The sequence below is a fragment of the Cuculus canorus genome, chromosome 7 (assembly GCF_017976375.1).
Source record: "Cuculus canorus isolate bCucCan1 chromosome 7, bCucCan1.pri, whole genome shotgun sequence".
NCBI lineage: Eukaryota > Metazoa > Chordata > Aves > Cuculiformes > Cuculidae > Cuculus > Cuculus canorus.
The window spans coordinates 19,637,382-19,653,689 of NC_071407.1; the positions used below are offsets into that span (position 1 = coordinate 19,637,382).

The following is a 16,308-nucleotide window of genomic DNA, read 5'->3' on the forward strand; positions in this document are numbered from 1 at the left end:
TGCATCTTGCAGAGATTCTAGGAAAATCTCTGAGTTCATGTTTAGAGATTTAGCCTGGGACTTTCAGAGAAGTCTTGGAGAATTATAGGTGTTGAACTGCCTCAGAGGCCTTGTGGAAAAGTAGTCTTTAAAGTGCACACCTCATGTCAGTATGGATTAATTTTTAATGATGAAAAAAAAGCTCATTTGCAAATAGTCCCAGCACCTTTCCTTGGCACTGTTTACAAATGCATAAACATCTTATTGTGTAGCATATGCAAATCAGACTGCAGAGGGTCCAGACCCTTGGTTTGAGCCGTCCCCAGTGCTTTGTTGCCCTCCCTCAGTGCCTGGCAGTCTCTTCATTCTTTGATAACCAGTTTGTTGTGCAAATTAATCACTAGCTCTCCAAAAGAGCAGCGTGAAAGCACAGCATTACATGAGCAAGCTTACTCTAGTTTATGTGCTCCAGGGATCTCCTTTTGGTCCTTGTCCCCTTCCCTTTTCTCTTCTCCACTCCACCAGCAGGGTTGCAGGGCAGGCAGTGCCGTTTTATATTGCACACATGGGCTTCTGAATGCCAGTCTGTCCTGACAGAGTCACTTGGAGAGTCCACAGTAAAATTGACAATTGTAATATGGGATCATTTTCTCACTCTTTTTATACATTCACACCAAAAGATGTCTAATGGCAGTTAGAGGAAAGTTACTGCTTTTTAGTAGTTAAATTTCAGAAATATTTTGGTTCTGCATTGAAGCCCCTGCAATCCTTCCTGCCAAAGACACCCGATATTTGCCTGGCAGGGAAAGCAAATGAGCCATTCTTTCATGAACATTACAGTCCTAGGGAGCGCTTTTAAAACTATTGACTTCTCGTGCTTTGTAGCCTTGGAAGTGTGTAACATGGATCCACATGGTAGAAATCACCTTATTAGAGTAGAGTTACTGCATGCAAGGCTTTTTTTGAGGTCTGAGTTCCACCAAACTGAGGGGGTTCATGAGACTAAGCAGAGAGAGCCAGTAATGCAGTTTTATATGTTGGGAGTGGTAGCATGAATCTGTGAGTTTGTGCATGTAACTAAGTTGCCCAAGTTTTTATGAGAAATCTGTAATGGAGCCAGGGATTGACTGTACAGAATGCTGTACAGTCCAGCAAATTATCTAAGAGTACTGCCTTTCCCTTCTGGATTACTTTAAAATCTTTGTCTTTTGAAACAAACAGTAATTCATGGAAATGTTATCGCATGCATTCTGGGAGAATGGAAGCTCAGTTAAGACTTTGTGTGGCTGTAAGGGCAGAGCTGTGCTTTATGAAAATAAGTAATGTGGTAGCAAGTGACTTAGTGAAATCAGATAAAATATATATATTTTCTTCTGGTTTAATTAACTTTAAGTTATAAAAGGAACAAAAGGAGATGGAAGAGTTCCTGAACTTGTTTCAAAATTGTATAGTAAACCATTTCAGACCTGTTCCTTTTTGAGTCAGTGGGTTTTGTCATGATGGTTCCTGTTACAGCTTCCAGCACAAACGCTGTAGAAACCTCAACAGAGTTAGCTGCCTCATCTCCACGGGCCTCTATGTGATTTGTGTCCATAACCATCTTTGGAGTAGCCTAGGCTTAAAATTCAGAGTGGAACAAGCAATTTTTTGGTGAAATAAGATTAATGTAATCAGTTGTGTTTTGTATACAGGTCTGGAAGTGTCAGAAATCATTGGACTGAGATATACTCTTTTGTGGAAAGCCTAGCTGAGAAGTTCATAAGGTAAAGTTTTCTTAAGATGATATTTTAATTTGCTATGTATATACCTTATTTTTTTCATTCTCTGCCTCTAATAAAATGAAAATCTGCTGAAATCGTGTATGTGTGACATGAGTCTGGCTTGTTCTTCTGTTGCAGTCCAATGTTGCGGATGTCCTTCATCGTTTTTTCTTCACGAGGCACTACAGTCATGAAGCTAACGGAAAACAGGCAAGTGATCTCCACAGCTTTCATCCAAAAATACTCTCCATCCATCCTTTCATACAGTGAGTGGCCCAAAACTAGAGTTTGGAGGCCCATCTCTGTACTTGCTGTGACACCAACTGGGTCACCAACTGAAATCCTTTTCATCATTTTCAATTGGAAGAGGGCTTAGAAAGCCTTTAGGTCTCCCATTACCATTTTGTTTTCTGCCTTATGAGAGAAAGGCAGCACTGGACTGTCTGTTCTTTATCACAGTATTTTGGGGAGAAACTGCATTTCCAGTCAAGGATTTAAGTGTGTCCACTCTATCCCCAGATACCCAAACAAGGGCAGTTTTGTTTAAGATCTCAGGCCTTAGGCTGATAAGCAAAAGACTGTATGAAAGTCCCACAGTGCCCGTTGAAGTGACCCAAAGCCCTGACCTTTTTGCTAGCAGCCAGTTGTACCCAGTGCAGGAGCACTACCTCACCAAGCTTTTGCACCCCTCTCCTGGGCTGCCTTCAGGCAGCACCCGTGCCAGAGATGGTACACACAGCCAAGTGACAGGCTTCTTAAGAAAAAGAGTCTGAGGCTGGAGTGAAATTCTTGTGGTGAAGTTCTTGTAGCTGCCTTCACAACTCAATGTTCTTTTTTTTTAAAAAAAAATCCCTAGCAATTCTCACCACTTCCCCATTCTCCCCCTTCCCCTCCCCCAAAAACCCAAAACGCAAGAAAACCCCCCGAAAAGTCATCCCCCACCCTCTCTGCCCATATCCACCCTCCCCCTCCAAATAAAGCCCACAAACCCCCTGGAATAATTAGGGGTTTACTAACACACGGAAATCCTGTCATGGAGGTGTTTCTAAGTATTTTCTTTCATTTCGGCTTAAAGCCCTTGCTTTTGCTACTGATTCTGTCTGTGCGAGAACACCTCAGTAGTATAGTGCACTCTATAAATAAAAGGGCTCTGGAACAGTCTGGAAAGAACCTCTCCCTCCATTTTGTACTCCAATGCCTCATCTAAAGCCAGAAAACCCTGCCAGGGGTCTTACATTTCTGCCGACTCCACTGAATTTTGGGTCAGGTCTCCATCTTGTACCTTGGTGGCAGAGCTTACTTCTCCCAGGTGGATTTGCTCCTTGCAAAGTGGAAAGTAGACACGGACCCTGAGGCAATATGTTGAACATGGTATTACAACGTTCCCTCTCTTAAATTCCTGTCCTCCGTATGGATCACCAAGTGGCGATACCTTTTCAGTTCATTTTATACTTTGAAAGGGTAAAAATGTGCTCTTTGCCCCAAGGGCATCGCCGATTGCAGCTTCTGATTATACTTCTGACCCACCTATATTCCTGTTTCCCGCATAGGCTCCCGTTTCCTCAGTAATCGCGGTGGTGCCACCTAAAATGCCCACTTGCAAAATGGAGCTTAGAGAGACTCTTGCAATCTTCTTAAAAAAGGATGCCCCACAGCATCTGGGACTGATGTTTGGACTTCCTACATCTTGTCTGTTGAATATTTGCTTTATGATTTGGCCTTATTTGTGTTCCATTAGTATATGAAACTTTGCTAATGATCAAGGTCTTTTAGTGATCAGTGATCAGTTAAATTATTAGTTTCCCTGAGCCCTGGTTAACAGATATGTGCTTGTCGGTCTAGGTTAGAAAATACTCATCATACTCATCCCATTCTCTTATCTTTTGGCCTCTGTCTTTGTAATGGAAAAGTCCTAATCCCAGCTGTCCTGGTGATTGATTGAATATGGAGTTTTATTTGTTTCCTTTTCATGACAGGGTCATAAGCTTTCAGATTCTCATTCCATCTGCAGTTTGTCAGAGTTTAATATCTGGCATTTGCTTTATTCAATCTTATCCTGCCTGACAGCATACCGAAATGATGGAGCCGGGGCAGAATTGCAGCCTTAAAATTGTTAGCCCTGACAATGTATCGTATGTCTGATTTTGTGCTCGCATGGATGTTTGGCTAAAAACTGTGCTATTTGAAAAATGTTTGGTTTACCAATGTTTTAGCTGGTGTATATGTGCTCTGTACAGTGTACTGACGGGGTGTATAATCTAGCTGTGGTACAGGAATATCTCAACAAAACACAACTTTTAATAAATTTTTTTTTCCTGTTTTTCTTATCCAAAGGGAAGCCATAAGACGAGGACTCGACATTCTTCAGCATGAAGTGCCTGGAGGAGACACATTCATGCATGAAGGATTTAAAAGGGTGCATATCACAGTACCTCCTTTCTTTGATTTATATGCATAAACTTTGCTTTGGTTGCTGCTGCTGTACTTAAGATCTAACAATGTTCTACACTTCATTGCAGGCAAATGAGCAGATTTACCATGAAACTTACGGAGGTAGGCATTGTATATCACTCTTGTTATATATCTGCATTGAAAAGACAAGGATGATAGTTCTTTGTATGACCTGCAATAAACCCACCGAGAGAAGTGTTGGAGAAGGAATTGGTGTTACACAATCACTACATTCCATTTTGACTACAGCTCTTCTTTCAAATGCATGATTCATGGTTTATTAAGACCAGAGGAGACCAGTATGATCACAGATCTGACCCAGTGCAGAGCAGAGACCAAAGCATTACAGCCAGAACTGCCTGTCCTGCACCCAGGGATGCTGAGGTTTTCCTGCACTCTTCAGCCCTGTCTTGCCTCACGTGCCCAAGTCTTTGTTCTCATTAGTGTAGATGTGAATACAATCAACTGAGGGTTTTGCATCAGCGTGAATGACACGGAGTCAGATTGCGAGTTCCTAAAATGCGAATTTTCACCATATTTCAAGAGTGAAATGTATTTGTATATTTGTCTGTGCCAAAAGGAGGCCTAATTAAGTAAATTGAAAACGTCTTGCCAGTTTTGTACCCTGGTGTGATGTTCTCATTTGTGGGCTGATGGTCTCTTTGGAAGGTGGAGAAACGAGTCGGTACCTTTTCAATAAAATAGGCTATGAGTGTAGATTCCTCAGCAGTAACATCATGTGGCTTCAGACACTTCTGCTAGCCAAATCAAGAGTCCTGAAGAGTCCACTTAAAAACTGGTTTACCTCTTCATAGCATAGCTAAGAACTAATCAAATATTCTATAAGTTGATTAGGAAGGAAAATGGAATAGATGGGATCTGGATTTGTAAGCTAAAATATCAAGGAAGAAACAAGTGTTCAAAAGAAAACAAAATAAGATCTCAAATTTTTCAATGTTTTTCAAGCATGCTGGGCAGAATAAAAGAGGAATAGGGGGATCCAATCTAATTTTTTTTTCCCCTCTAAGTTGCAGGTCAGTTTTTAAAGATTTATATCTGTCTGACATGACATGGGAAGGGCTGCATGGCATAAGAAACCTGTCAGAACTAATCACTAACTAATCACTAACTCTTTAATTTCAGACTGTATGGGGAAAATCATAACAGCTTATTTTGAAAACATAACAAATACTTCCCTGAAAGTAACATGTATGTGTATACTTTGCTTAAGAACTATGGATACAGGATAGTTGATCGAACCATAGTTTGCACATTAATTTGGATTAATTTTGTTAATATGCTGCATTTTTCTAGGTAGTGCTGTATTCTGTACTGCAATACATATATAGCTGTCCAAAGTCTGTGCAACCCTTTTACTTAAGCTTGGGTGGGTTATGAAATGTCTTATCACAAGATACAATTTTTCTCCAATGGACCTGATCTTAAGATTTTCACATGCTTAGAATGCCAATGAAGTTCACTAACAGCTCTTATTTATTACCTGTAATGATAAGTTTGTCAAGAGAAGAGAGGAAGCCTCTCCCTCTCTGCAGATCTATTTTGGTGGTTCTCCACACAAACCGTCTAGATGTAACCTCAGCAGGTGTGATATTTTATGCAGAACAGAAGTTTGTGTATGGACTTTGTTAGGACATTAATCCTCCTTCAGTGATGCTTGCGGTATGAAAGTACACAAGTTTTGGCTTATTGCACGCTATTATGCATCTGACCTTCAGCTGATATATCTCTGCTGATGTCCATACAAATCAGACTGAGAGTCTAGCCTTATGGGTTTGTATTTTTTTTGTTAGCAAAAAGGAATGCCTGGCTTCAAACTTTCGTTTCATTGCTGAATCTTGTGTCAAATATATGCAATCTGTTAACTATCCTCCATGTAGGAGTTCGGACCGCTAGTGTCATTATTGCTCTGACGGATGGAGAATTGCAAGATGTTCAGTTTTATTATGCAGAACAAGAAGTAAGTCACCTTCACGTTTACCAAAACTACCTTCTGTCAAACCTGCAGGCATTTACTATTGGCTCCACTGATTATATGGCTTTGCATTTAATGACATTTTTTTCTTTATTTAGGCCAACAGAGCCAGAAGCTTTGGAGCTATTGTTTATTGTGTCGGAGTGAAAGATTTCAATGAAACTCAGGTAACTTTGCTTGCGTTTTTCTTGGTTTGTTTTTCAGTTATACTACTGCACAAGTAACAGCATCAGCTGAAGGCATTTATTTAATTACTTGAGGCATAAATCGTTTCATGTCAGTATGATGTCTTTTAGCAAGTATGAAGGGGCCCAGTTTTGTTCGCTATAATTTTGTTTTCCTTGTGATTTATGATTGTCTTTCTTTGCAGCTGTCAACAATTGCTGACAGCATCGATCACGTTTTTCCAGTTACAGGAGGCTTTTATGCCCTAAGAGGAACCATTGATTCAGTAAGTTGGGTATTCTGAAACCCAGAAAAAGGCACCCTTTCCTGTATTAATAAAGCATAAACAAAAATGATTGATTACCAAAAATACCGTTATCTAAATCTTTTAGATTCTCAAGAAATCTTGCATTGAGATCCTAGCAGCTGAACCATCGAGTGTTTGTGCAGGAGGTAAGTTTCCACAGTAACAGTGTGATATGGCAAATGAATGACAATGATGAAATGTCAGTAACTGCCTAATGTGGTATAGGAGCTGAAGCCCACGGATGTGTTAGAGTGTCCCCTCAGGCCATGGCTAAAGCTCTGCGTGTCCCTTCTCAGCTTGAGAAAAAAAATTGTGCTGATAAATACATAGCTGATGTGGCTGAACCCCAGCTTGGAGAGTTGGCCGAGATAGCACTTGGGGAAGTGGGGTCACTGCTTTTTAAAATGTCTGAGGGGAGGAGGAGACAGAAGTGATAGGAGGTCAGACTGCTAGAGGTGTCTAAAGGCGACATCTCACAACTTTCTGGGAAGACTATGATCCCAGGATCTGCTAGGATTCGTGATTTTTCTAAACCTTCACAGAAGTTTCAGGTTTATTGAATCAGGTATAATTAACTGCATAGGCCGAGATACCCAATATTTTTTCCAAAGTACTAGTATTTTACTTATTTGCAATGAAAGAACTGTTAGTGTGTATGGTAAACATGAAGAATCCCCAGAGGAGCTGTTGATAATTTCATGCCTTTCATGTCTAGTATATTTAACTTGGATTTGTTCTGGTTTACATTAGCAATTCACTTGCTGTGTTTTTGTTATCTTAAGAGGCTGTTGCAGCAGAGTAAGAGTGACACCATAAGTTTGCTGGAAGGTACAGTTTACAGCATGGTTGTTTAGATTTAATCTTACTGTCTTGTGTTCATTTCCTTATACACTGTAAAAATGAGCACATAAAAATAAAGTAGCAATGATGCATGAAATCTGACCTTGAAATCAGATAAAAATAGGAAACTTAGGACAAATCTAGTAAATATCACAGAGAAGAGAAATCTTTCACTCATTTCCACGTCAATCACAGTATGTTCTTACCCTGAGAATTTAAATTTAAAATAAAATATTTTTTTATCTTTTGAACTATTCCTAAACATATAGTTGTGGACTAAACATTTATAAGAATATCTTATCTGGAGAAAAATGAGAAAAGGAATTATCTTAAAAATCTCCTCTTATGTTGATCAGAAACAATTTTAAATCTTTGACATTTCATAGCTTTTTTTATTCCATAGGGATAAATTATCTTCTTTTTTCTTGCTTTTTGTATACCAGGCAATTTTGTTTGGTGCAGCAGCTTATTGCAAGGCTTCCTGTTCAACAAAAATTGCATTTAGCTCCATCAGAAGATGAGTGTTCCAACAGGAGGGAATTCAGTAGTATTCTTGCAACTGTGTGGAACAATGTTAAGAATATTGTGAAGTTAAAATTGAAACTGTTTTTCTCAGAATATAAATTTTCAGGAAAAGACTTGCTTTTCAAAACTGGATATATTTCAGGAGTAAAAAAAAGATAAAATTTCCTTTTCAAAAGAAATCCATTTGTTTTCTGATTGATGAGTTCAAGCCACTTTTTTTTTTTTTTACCAATCTTACTAGGGAACTAGTTTATCACAAACATGATTTAAGAACACACGAGTACACTTAAAAAGTTTGCCCTTCTTAAAAAATAATTGTATTATTTTCACCTATAAAAGTTTTTCATTGTCTTTGTGTCTTTCAAATATAAATCAAATATAACTCAAATATAGATCAAATATAAATCAAATATAAATCGGGCAGAGACAGTTTCTCTGTATTGCTGCTGATTCAGCAAAATACTGGCACTTGTTTCCTGTCAGTTCTGAGGTTTGCTCTGTCCCTGTGGACAAAGCCGCCCAGCAAAGGCTGCACCTGCTGAAGTGTGAAGCTGAATCACCAGGGCATGAAGACCTGGTTCCTGTGTGCTTGAAGATTTGTTTATAGTAGCAAGGAGCTTGAAAATAAGTAGAAGCTAAAACTGCAGCTTCAAATGGTGTGTGCTGTCGTGTTATATGGTCTTTGTTACAAGCCTAATTGTTGGTGCTAGCTTTTATTATGAGTCTAGTTCTGCAAGCCTGTTCCTGAAAGGAACTCCTGCAAGAGGTTTTACAGCAAGAGACTGCAAATATTTACTCATGTTCTGGGCTTTATTATGCTTTATTATCACACTTACCTCAACACAGCCAGAGTTTCATCTTCATAACTGTGTGTACCATTGTCTCCTGGAGGGAATCTCCTGGGATTGGACAACTTTTTTGTGGTATTGTGAATCCAGATCTCGAAATCAGTTCACTGGGCAGTCAGATATAGTTCTCCTCTGTGTAATGTGATTTTTTTTTTTTAAAGTACTTTAATTGGACTTTAATGCAAAAAATACTGAAGCCTATGAAGTTGTCTAAGAATTTTAATGTTTTTTTAAATTTAGATAATTACTAATATAGTTTACTGATAATGTATGGGTAAGATGTATAGACATGGACTCCTACATGAAAATATATGTACACCTGCATTTAGAACTGGCTGAGCAATAGAACATAACATTTTCTAGAAATGCAACATTCCTCCTTCTTTTTTCTAAGTTCGGAATTCTCTTTGTTTCTAAAAAAAACATGTAATTGAAATTTGCGTTTAAATTTTGACTGAAAAATAATAGACCTTATGAAAAAATGCAATGTATTATCACATTCTCCAGCAAGCAGCTTGCTTGTATTCAGCCTTGGAATGTGGTTGTGTCTTCTGTGCTTTTTGTATGGAATTTGCCCGAGTGAGGAGGTAATCTTCACTTTGGGTTTTATCAGTATTATTGCTTTTTAGAATCTGGTGTGAGGTCACAAGGGGTTTGTGTTGCTCAGTGGAAGCCAGTCACGGTCAGGGCTTAGAGCAGACTGACGCTCTCCTTGTAACAGTTCTTGCAATTCATAATTACCACTGTGCTGGTGATTACTGGTGATCTCGGCTTCGTTTTTCACTTGCCATAGGTTTAGTAAAATGCTGATGAAACTATTCCCGTGCGGTGATGATTCCAGTTGGGACTGGCTTTCTGTGACAAAGCTATCTGGCAAGTCCATTTACAAACTGATCCCATCACGTTATGACAGCTATCTGAATTATAATGAATTTTTGACCCTGCAAATTCATTGTCCCCAATGCGGAGCAATGTACTTGGGTCTTCCTTGTTCCCTCTGATTTAAAGTGACCAAGACATGCAGCCTGTTAACAGGCCATCAGTGCAGAATTAGAGGTGCCTCGTATCCTGTTTGACAGCATCATTGCTTTGATTATGCTTATGGTACGTAGATGTGATTGAAAGGTTTTGTTGGATGTGGCATCCTACTGGCCACATCAACTACCAGGTGTGGATGCAAGCCGTCAGCTTCTCATCAGAGTCACAGAAGCGAAGCCGACAGCGCAGCCAGCGCACACCAGCTTCAACCTACCATCTCGCTGCCAGCGCTGCCCGGTTATTTCAGTGCTGACCTTTTTCCCTTCGCTGTCTTGTCAAAAGCTACAATCTATGATCTGACAGTAACTAAGAAAGAAAAGGACGCAGCCAGAGTCAGGACGCAAAATTAAATGGAATTAGCCATTTCAACAGACCATCATCCAGAACATATTAATGCTCTGGAGCATCCAAAGGGGCAGGCTTCTTAACAGCAACAACCGAATCCTGTACCAGCTGTTTACATTTCCATGCAAGTCTGATATTGAGACTATATTGTCAGATTGTGTTGGTGGACAGGTACTACCCACTACTGTGCAGAGTGGCAGTGATGGTGAAAAGAAGGGGTGGAGAGAGAAACTATCTTGACAAGAGTACATTTCTAGATATAGCTTTTACCTTCAGTGTTTTGTGTTGAATGTCTCTTGCTTGCTGTATATTTTTAAAGGCACTGAAATAGCTGTCAGTTAAGCCTTTGTGGCTGCTGCCTTTTAAGACCATCAGTTAAGGAGAGGGGAAAATAATCAGAGTGCATTTTTATTTCAGTAAGCTGCTTTTATAATAATAAAATTGAGAGAAAAAAAGAAATTATCATCTTAGCTGGGTGATCAGGTCACTGTGGAGTGTGCTGGCTACAAGCAAGGTGGAGGTTCCAGGCAGGTAGTTGTGGTGAGCAGGCAGTCAGTTGCCCTTGGGGCTGGTCACGACTTATCTCTGCTGGCAAAAATGGATACTCATTGAGAATAACTCTCAGCATATCAGTTGGGTTGGATGTGGAGTGGCTCAAGGCATGAATCAGAGTTAGATTAACTCCAGGTTCTTACTGGAGTAAGAAACAGCTGAATCTACTCTACAGTCCATTTTCATTTAAAGGAGTGCCCTCCACCCCCTGGTGTGGAACCAGGATGTATAACCCTTCCCTTAAAAAAAAAAAAAGAGGCCAAATTCTGATGCCAGCTTTGTGCATTTGGCTTTTGTGCTCAGTAAGGTCTCAAATTTTCTTTCTTAGCAGAGTGCCAAAGCATGTGTTTCACTTTATTATGCACTCCAGTAAATATTTTCTTTTTCCCTTCCCAAAATATCTTCTCCAATTTCTGTGTTCGTTGCAGCCTGTTTAAAGCACTGCTCTAAGGGAAAGTTACCATGAGAAAAACTAAAGTGTGGCTATCCGGTGCTTGATCATAACTTGTCCTTGTCCAACTCATCTGAAGTTGCTTTAGACCTCAATGTAGTGAGACCTCAGGTAGTTGTAGACAGTGATAAGGTCTCCCCTCAGCCTCCTTTTCTCTAGGCTAAACCACCCCATTTTCCTGAGCTGCTTCTCATAAGGCAATTATATCATAGTTTTCTTACTGCACAATGACTTTTAGTTCCTCCTGTTTCTTGCTTATGTTGTGTGCATTGGTGTAGATGCAATTCAGTTGGGCTATTGGTACTGCTATGATCCTGAGAGGAGCAGTCTTAATTCCTAAGTGACTACTCGCTGTAGTTTCTAACTCATCAATAACCTTTGCATCTTTGCTGCCACTTGGAGTGCTATCCCCAACTTCCTCCAAGGTGGCAGACCAAAGAGCCTCTTCTAGCACATCATCCCTCATGCACTGGAGTGCCATTCCCAGGATTTTTTTCTATCAAGCCTGGTTTTGTCCTCCTCCCCCTTGATATCTAGCTTGAAGCTCTCTTGATGAACTCCACTAACTTCTTGGTAAGCATCCTTTTGCCCCTTGGGAACAGGCGTACCTCATCACTTGTCAGCAAGCCTTGTGTTGTGTAGGCCAACCCATGGTCAAAAAACCCAGAATTTTGCTCCTCACTCCAGGTTCAGAGCCAGGTGTTTATTTTCTGGCTCTTTCTATTGCTTCCCTCATGATTCCCTGTAACAGGAATGACAGAGGAGAACATTACTTGTGCACCCGATCCCCTCACCATTTATCCCAAGGCCCTGAATTCCCTTTTAATTCCTCTCGGGCACTGGTACTTCTGGTCACGGTCCAGCACCTTGCCCACACACCTTCCCTGCACACCGTTGCCTGCTTGCCCTGCCTGCGCGACCTGCCTCACAAACTGCCTTGCTATGCCCTTCTGATGTGCCACCCCAAGTTTGACTGCATCTGCTCACCACATACCCATCATTGGTGGTCCTTAGCAGCCATTTAAATCTGCAGATGTTTCCGGGAACACCTTCTCTGCCTCAGCCACCCACATGAGAGCAGCTGCTTCCAGGAGTCAGGAATTGCCTGCTCTTGGCTTCCTCCTAGGCTTCTCTCACTCTGTCTGCCTCGATTTAGTGCTCAGCTGCGGAACGTATCTTCTCTGCCACTGAGTCTCACCAATCAAGTGCTGTGTGAATGGCTGGAAAGCTGCTTGGTGGAAAAGGACCTGGGGGTGTTGGTCAACAGCTGGCTGAACATGATCCAGCAGTATGCCCAGGTGAGGTCAACGAGGCCAACAGCATCTTGTCTTGTGTCAGAAATTATGAGGCCAGAAGAAGCAGGGAACTGATTGTGCCCCTCTACTCAGCACTGGTGAGGCTACACGTTGAATACTGTGTTCAGTTTTTGGCCCCTCACTACAAGAAGGACATAGAGGTGCTGGAGTGTGTGCAAAGAAGGGTAACAAAGCCGGTGAAGGATCTGGACCATGAGTCTTTTGAAAAGAAGCTGAAGAAACTGGAGTTGTTTAGTTTGGAGAAAAGGAGGCTCCGGGGACACCTTTTCTGAACAGAGCTGCTGCTGAAAATCAAGTGCCATCTGTTGTGGATATAGGAGGAAGGACTGATGCTTATGGTTATCAAAGGTTTCTGGCCCAAAAGCCATGGAGGAATCATGAGATGACATCAGCCACGTCAGGCTCACAGTATTACTGTGGCACCTTTAATTAGGGCATTGGGAGTCAATGGGATGCTTGCGGGAGCAACCTTGAGATGAGTGCTGCTCTGTAAAGCACCGGTGCCATTATGGTATTCTTGGAGATTGCTGCTGAAGATTGATAGTATCAGGGAGAAAGTTTTGATTTGGGTATAGGGCAGAGAACAGCTATTGTCATGTTGTACTTCAGATCACTCTGGAAGGAAATGCTGTATTTGAACTACTTTTCATAACTTTCCTGTTTTTACTTACAGAATCCTTTCAAGTTGTGGTAAGAGGCAACGGCTTCTATCATGCAAGAAATATCGACCAGGTACTCTGCAGCTTCAAGCTGAATGACAGCCTTACTATCAGTAAGTTTTCAGGCTGATGGATTCCAGTGCCTTCTGTGGCTGTGTCACCCTAAGGGTGACAGGTGACACAGCCCATCTGTTGTCCATGTTGGGGAGTCCTCATGGTCAACGGATGGTGAGCTTGGTAGGGGTCTACACCTAACAGAAGCTTGAAATTCATGATTATTCAATCCTGTGACGTGTGGGCATTGTATTGTGAGGGCTTACATGGGGCATGCTGCTGCCCAATGAATTTCAGTAGTGTTGTAATCATGTATGTATGTGATGTATACAGCCAGTATATCAGGTTTTAAGCGGGAGAAGTAAAATTGCTGCCTATTCTCTTGTTTATCACCAGTAAAAAGTAATAATGCTGTCTTGATCCCAAAGTGGTGCCTTCAGAGTATTTATTCAGCAATTCGGGAAACACCATAAAGCGGGACCCTCCCAGGCCTGCTCCTTTCCTCTGTGACACCCATTGCTGGTCTCATCACAGAAATCATGTAACACAGAAACCCCATGTCATTGCCATGCTGAACAGGTCTTTTATTTGCTGTCTCAGCAGCCAGGCGAAGGACTGAATGGCCAAAAAAGATTGAGTGTCCAGTTTCTCAGCAGTCTTCTCATTCCCAAGAAACAGTTTATGCCTGGCAGGGTGAAGCACAGTGCGGAGAGGGGATCTTTGCTCCTTTTCTATATATGCAACCCTTGTTGGCTGAGTACAGTAGAGGCTTTCATATCCTGTCGTGGTCAGACTGGTGCCTCCTCTAGCACTGAACTCACTTGTAAGAGGGAGCACATGAATCACTCCTTCATTTCCCATACTAGTTGCCTGCGTGGAGGCTGCATTAAATAAACTGGTGATCTTGCTTTCATTCTGCTTGGAGATGCTGTTTGCCAGGGATTTGTTTCTTGTGGTTTACTAGGTAGACAGACCGTTTTTTTTTCCCTTGTCCCTAATGTGCTGGCACCTTGACTGGACTTCACACAGTGAGTGCTGACCCAGGCTGGGAAGTACACAGGAGGAAACTAACCTAATTCCACATCTCCTTCATGCTGTGGTCTCTTTGGGTTAGGTCTGCAACAGATGATGTGATGAGACACTTATCTATACTGGCTGGCTTTTTTCTCCTCAGGCTCGCCCTAGGACATATCACTGTAATTTCCATGGTCTCATCTCTGCCAAAGCAGGGAAATAAGCTTTGTCTTCAGGTGTGCTTGGGGTGGGTGAAGCGTGAAGGAACAGCTCTTATATCTGTTGCTACTTGAGTCAATTTTTTTTCCTAGGTGTAAAGAGTAATCAAGTCTCTATGGGTTAAATAAGCTGGTAGATTTTGCTAGCTCCTAATTCGCTTCGGTTGGACTTCATGATCCTGTCTTCCTCTGGACAAGCACCTGGCTGGTTTGTTGTGCCATTCAGATCTAAGGTGCGGTCACAGCAGTGGCCTCCTCTTGTGCACTTTTAGTGGAGTGGCATTATAGAATTGCTGTTGGGCCTCCTCTTGGTGTTTGTGGGGCTTGGCTTTCTGGATGTGGCTTTTGAGAGCAACAGGATTAACATTGCTGGCTCCTGGAGCAGCAAAGTGCAGGAAGGCAGGAAAACACTTGTGGCCTTGCCTTTGTCCGTGCCTGCACCAGACCTCTGTAAACATGAACTGTTTCTGGATGATGCTGCCATGAAGAAGAAGTTGGGGACAAGAAAAGCAGCAGCTCGTGCAGGACAGGATCTCACAGTAACATCAGTCATGGCTCCTCTCTGCCTATCTCCTGTATGTGGCCAACCATGTTTTTTTTCTCCTCTGTCCACTTCAGCTCCACTCCATTTCCTGGGCTCCGTGCAGCCTTGGCTTCTCCTCTGTGTGTGTATGTGTGTGTGTGTATTTGGAAGCTAGCAGGCAAAAATTGAACCATATACTTTTGATCCATGAGTAAGTTGTGGTGTAAGATTATTCAGTATGAGTTGAGTTTGCATACACTTGTCAGATAGGCAAGATGAATATTGCTCAAAGCTGGCTTCCAAATGGCTGATCACTGCTATCAGAAGCAGAGATGTATTTCCATTTCTCAGCTGTGGTATCTCTGGCCTGATAACATTGTATTGACATGAAAAAGAAAGGTCATCCTTGTACTTGGCTTTGTAATTGGGAAATACTGGTACTTGCCTATATACTGAATTTGTCTGTGGCTCTCATTGGTGTCAATGCTTCTCCAAGGGTGATCTGTTTGGGGCAATTTCTTTTTTTTTCATCCCTGAAACTTTGTTGTTTTTTTTTTCCAGATGAAAAGCCGACCCTCGTTCATGATACTTACTTACTTTGTCCTGCCCCAGTGATAGAAGATGCTGGACAGTAAGTATTGCTTTCCAGCATGCATCAAGAGAAGGGACTTCTGCATAAGGATGTCAATACTGAGCTGAGAGTTCAGAATTTTGTCCAAAATGCCAAGCTGTTAAATTTCTACATGTTTGGCAGGATTACCTCCATCCTCTTTGTGCCAAAGCTCTGCTCAGTGTTGAGTCTTTAGCACAGCTTAACCAAAGGCCTTGTTAGACCATGGTCCCATATCATAGAATCACAGAATAGTGATTCGTCCTCTGTTCCTACATCCTGTTTTTTTCAGACAAAAAGGTAATTGAATTCCAGGCAAACTTTTTATTTTGATTGAAAAGAGATGCTGGATTTGAATTCCTTGTTGCTGTTGTAGATGTTGCTTCCTGTGTTTTGCCAACTGCTCTGGCTAGCGTTGGCATTTTTCAGCTGTTGTAATCCTGCAGACTCTTGGAAGACATGGCAGAAGGTCCTACCTTGCCCCTTGGTGATCTTGTGGGTGCTTACATACTGTACTGGGCAGGAAGGAGGAATGTTTTCCTATTTGTGGGTGAGGGAAAGTTGTTTATTGTTTTTTGTGGGGCCTTTTGTTTGTTGGTTAGTGTTGGATTTTTTTTCCCCTTAGACCCTTTCTCTGATATTGGAGAATGGAGAATTTTT

General features: G+C 41.5%; 1 protein-coding gene across 1 annotated transcript in view; it reads left to right on the plus strand.

The window, feature by feature from the left end:
• ANTXRL (ANTXR like) overlaps nt 1-16,308 on the plus strand; it is a 62,743-nt gene that overhangs the window by 10,621 nt on the left and 35,814 nt on the right. The window contains exons 2-11 of the mRNA XM_009570782.2: nt 1,671-1,742; nt 1,878-1,949; nt 4,074-4,155; nt 4,259-4,292; nt 6,089-6,168; nt 6,282-6,350; nt 6,554-6,634; nt 6,741-6,801; nt 13,244-13,342; nt 15,600-15,669. Of these exons, the coding sequence (XP_009569077.2) occupies nt 1,671-1,742; nt 1,878-1,949; nt 4,074-4,155; nt 4,259-4,292; nt 6,089-6,168; nt 6,282-6,350; nt 6,554-6,634; nt 6,741-6,801; nt 13,244-13,342; nt 15,600-15,669 (720 nt within the window). The remainder of the gene's footprint in view (nt 1-1,670; nt 1,743-1,877; nt 1,950-4,073; nt 4,156-4,258; nt 4,293-6,088; nt 6,169-6,281; nt 6,351-6,553; nt 6,635-6,740; nt 6,802-13,243; nt 13,343-15,599; nt 15,670-16,308) is intronic.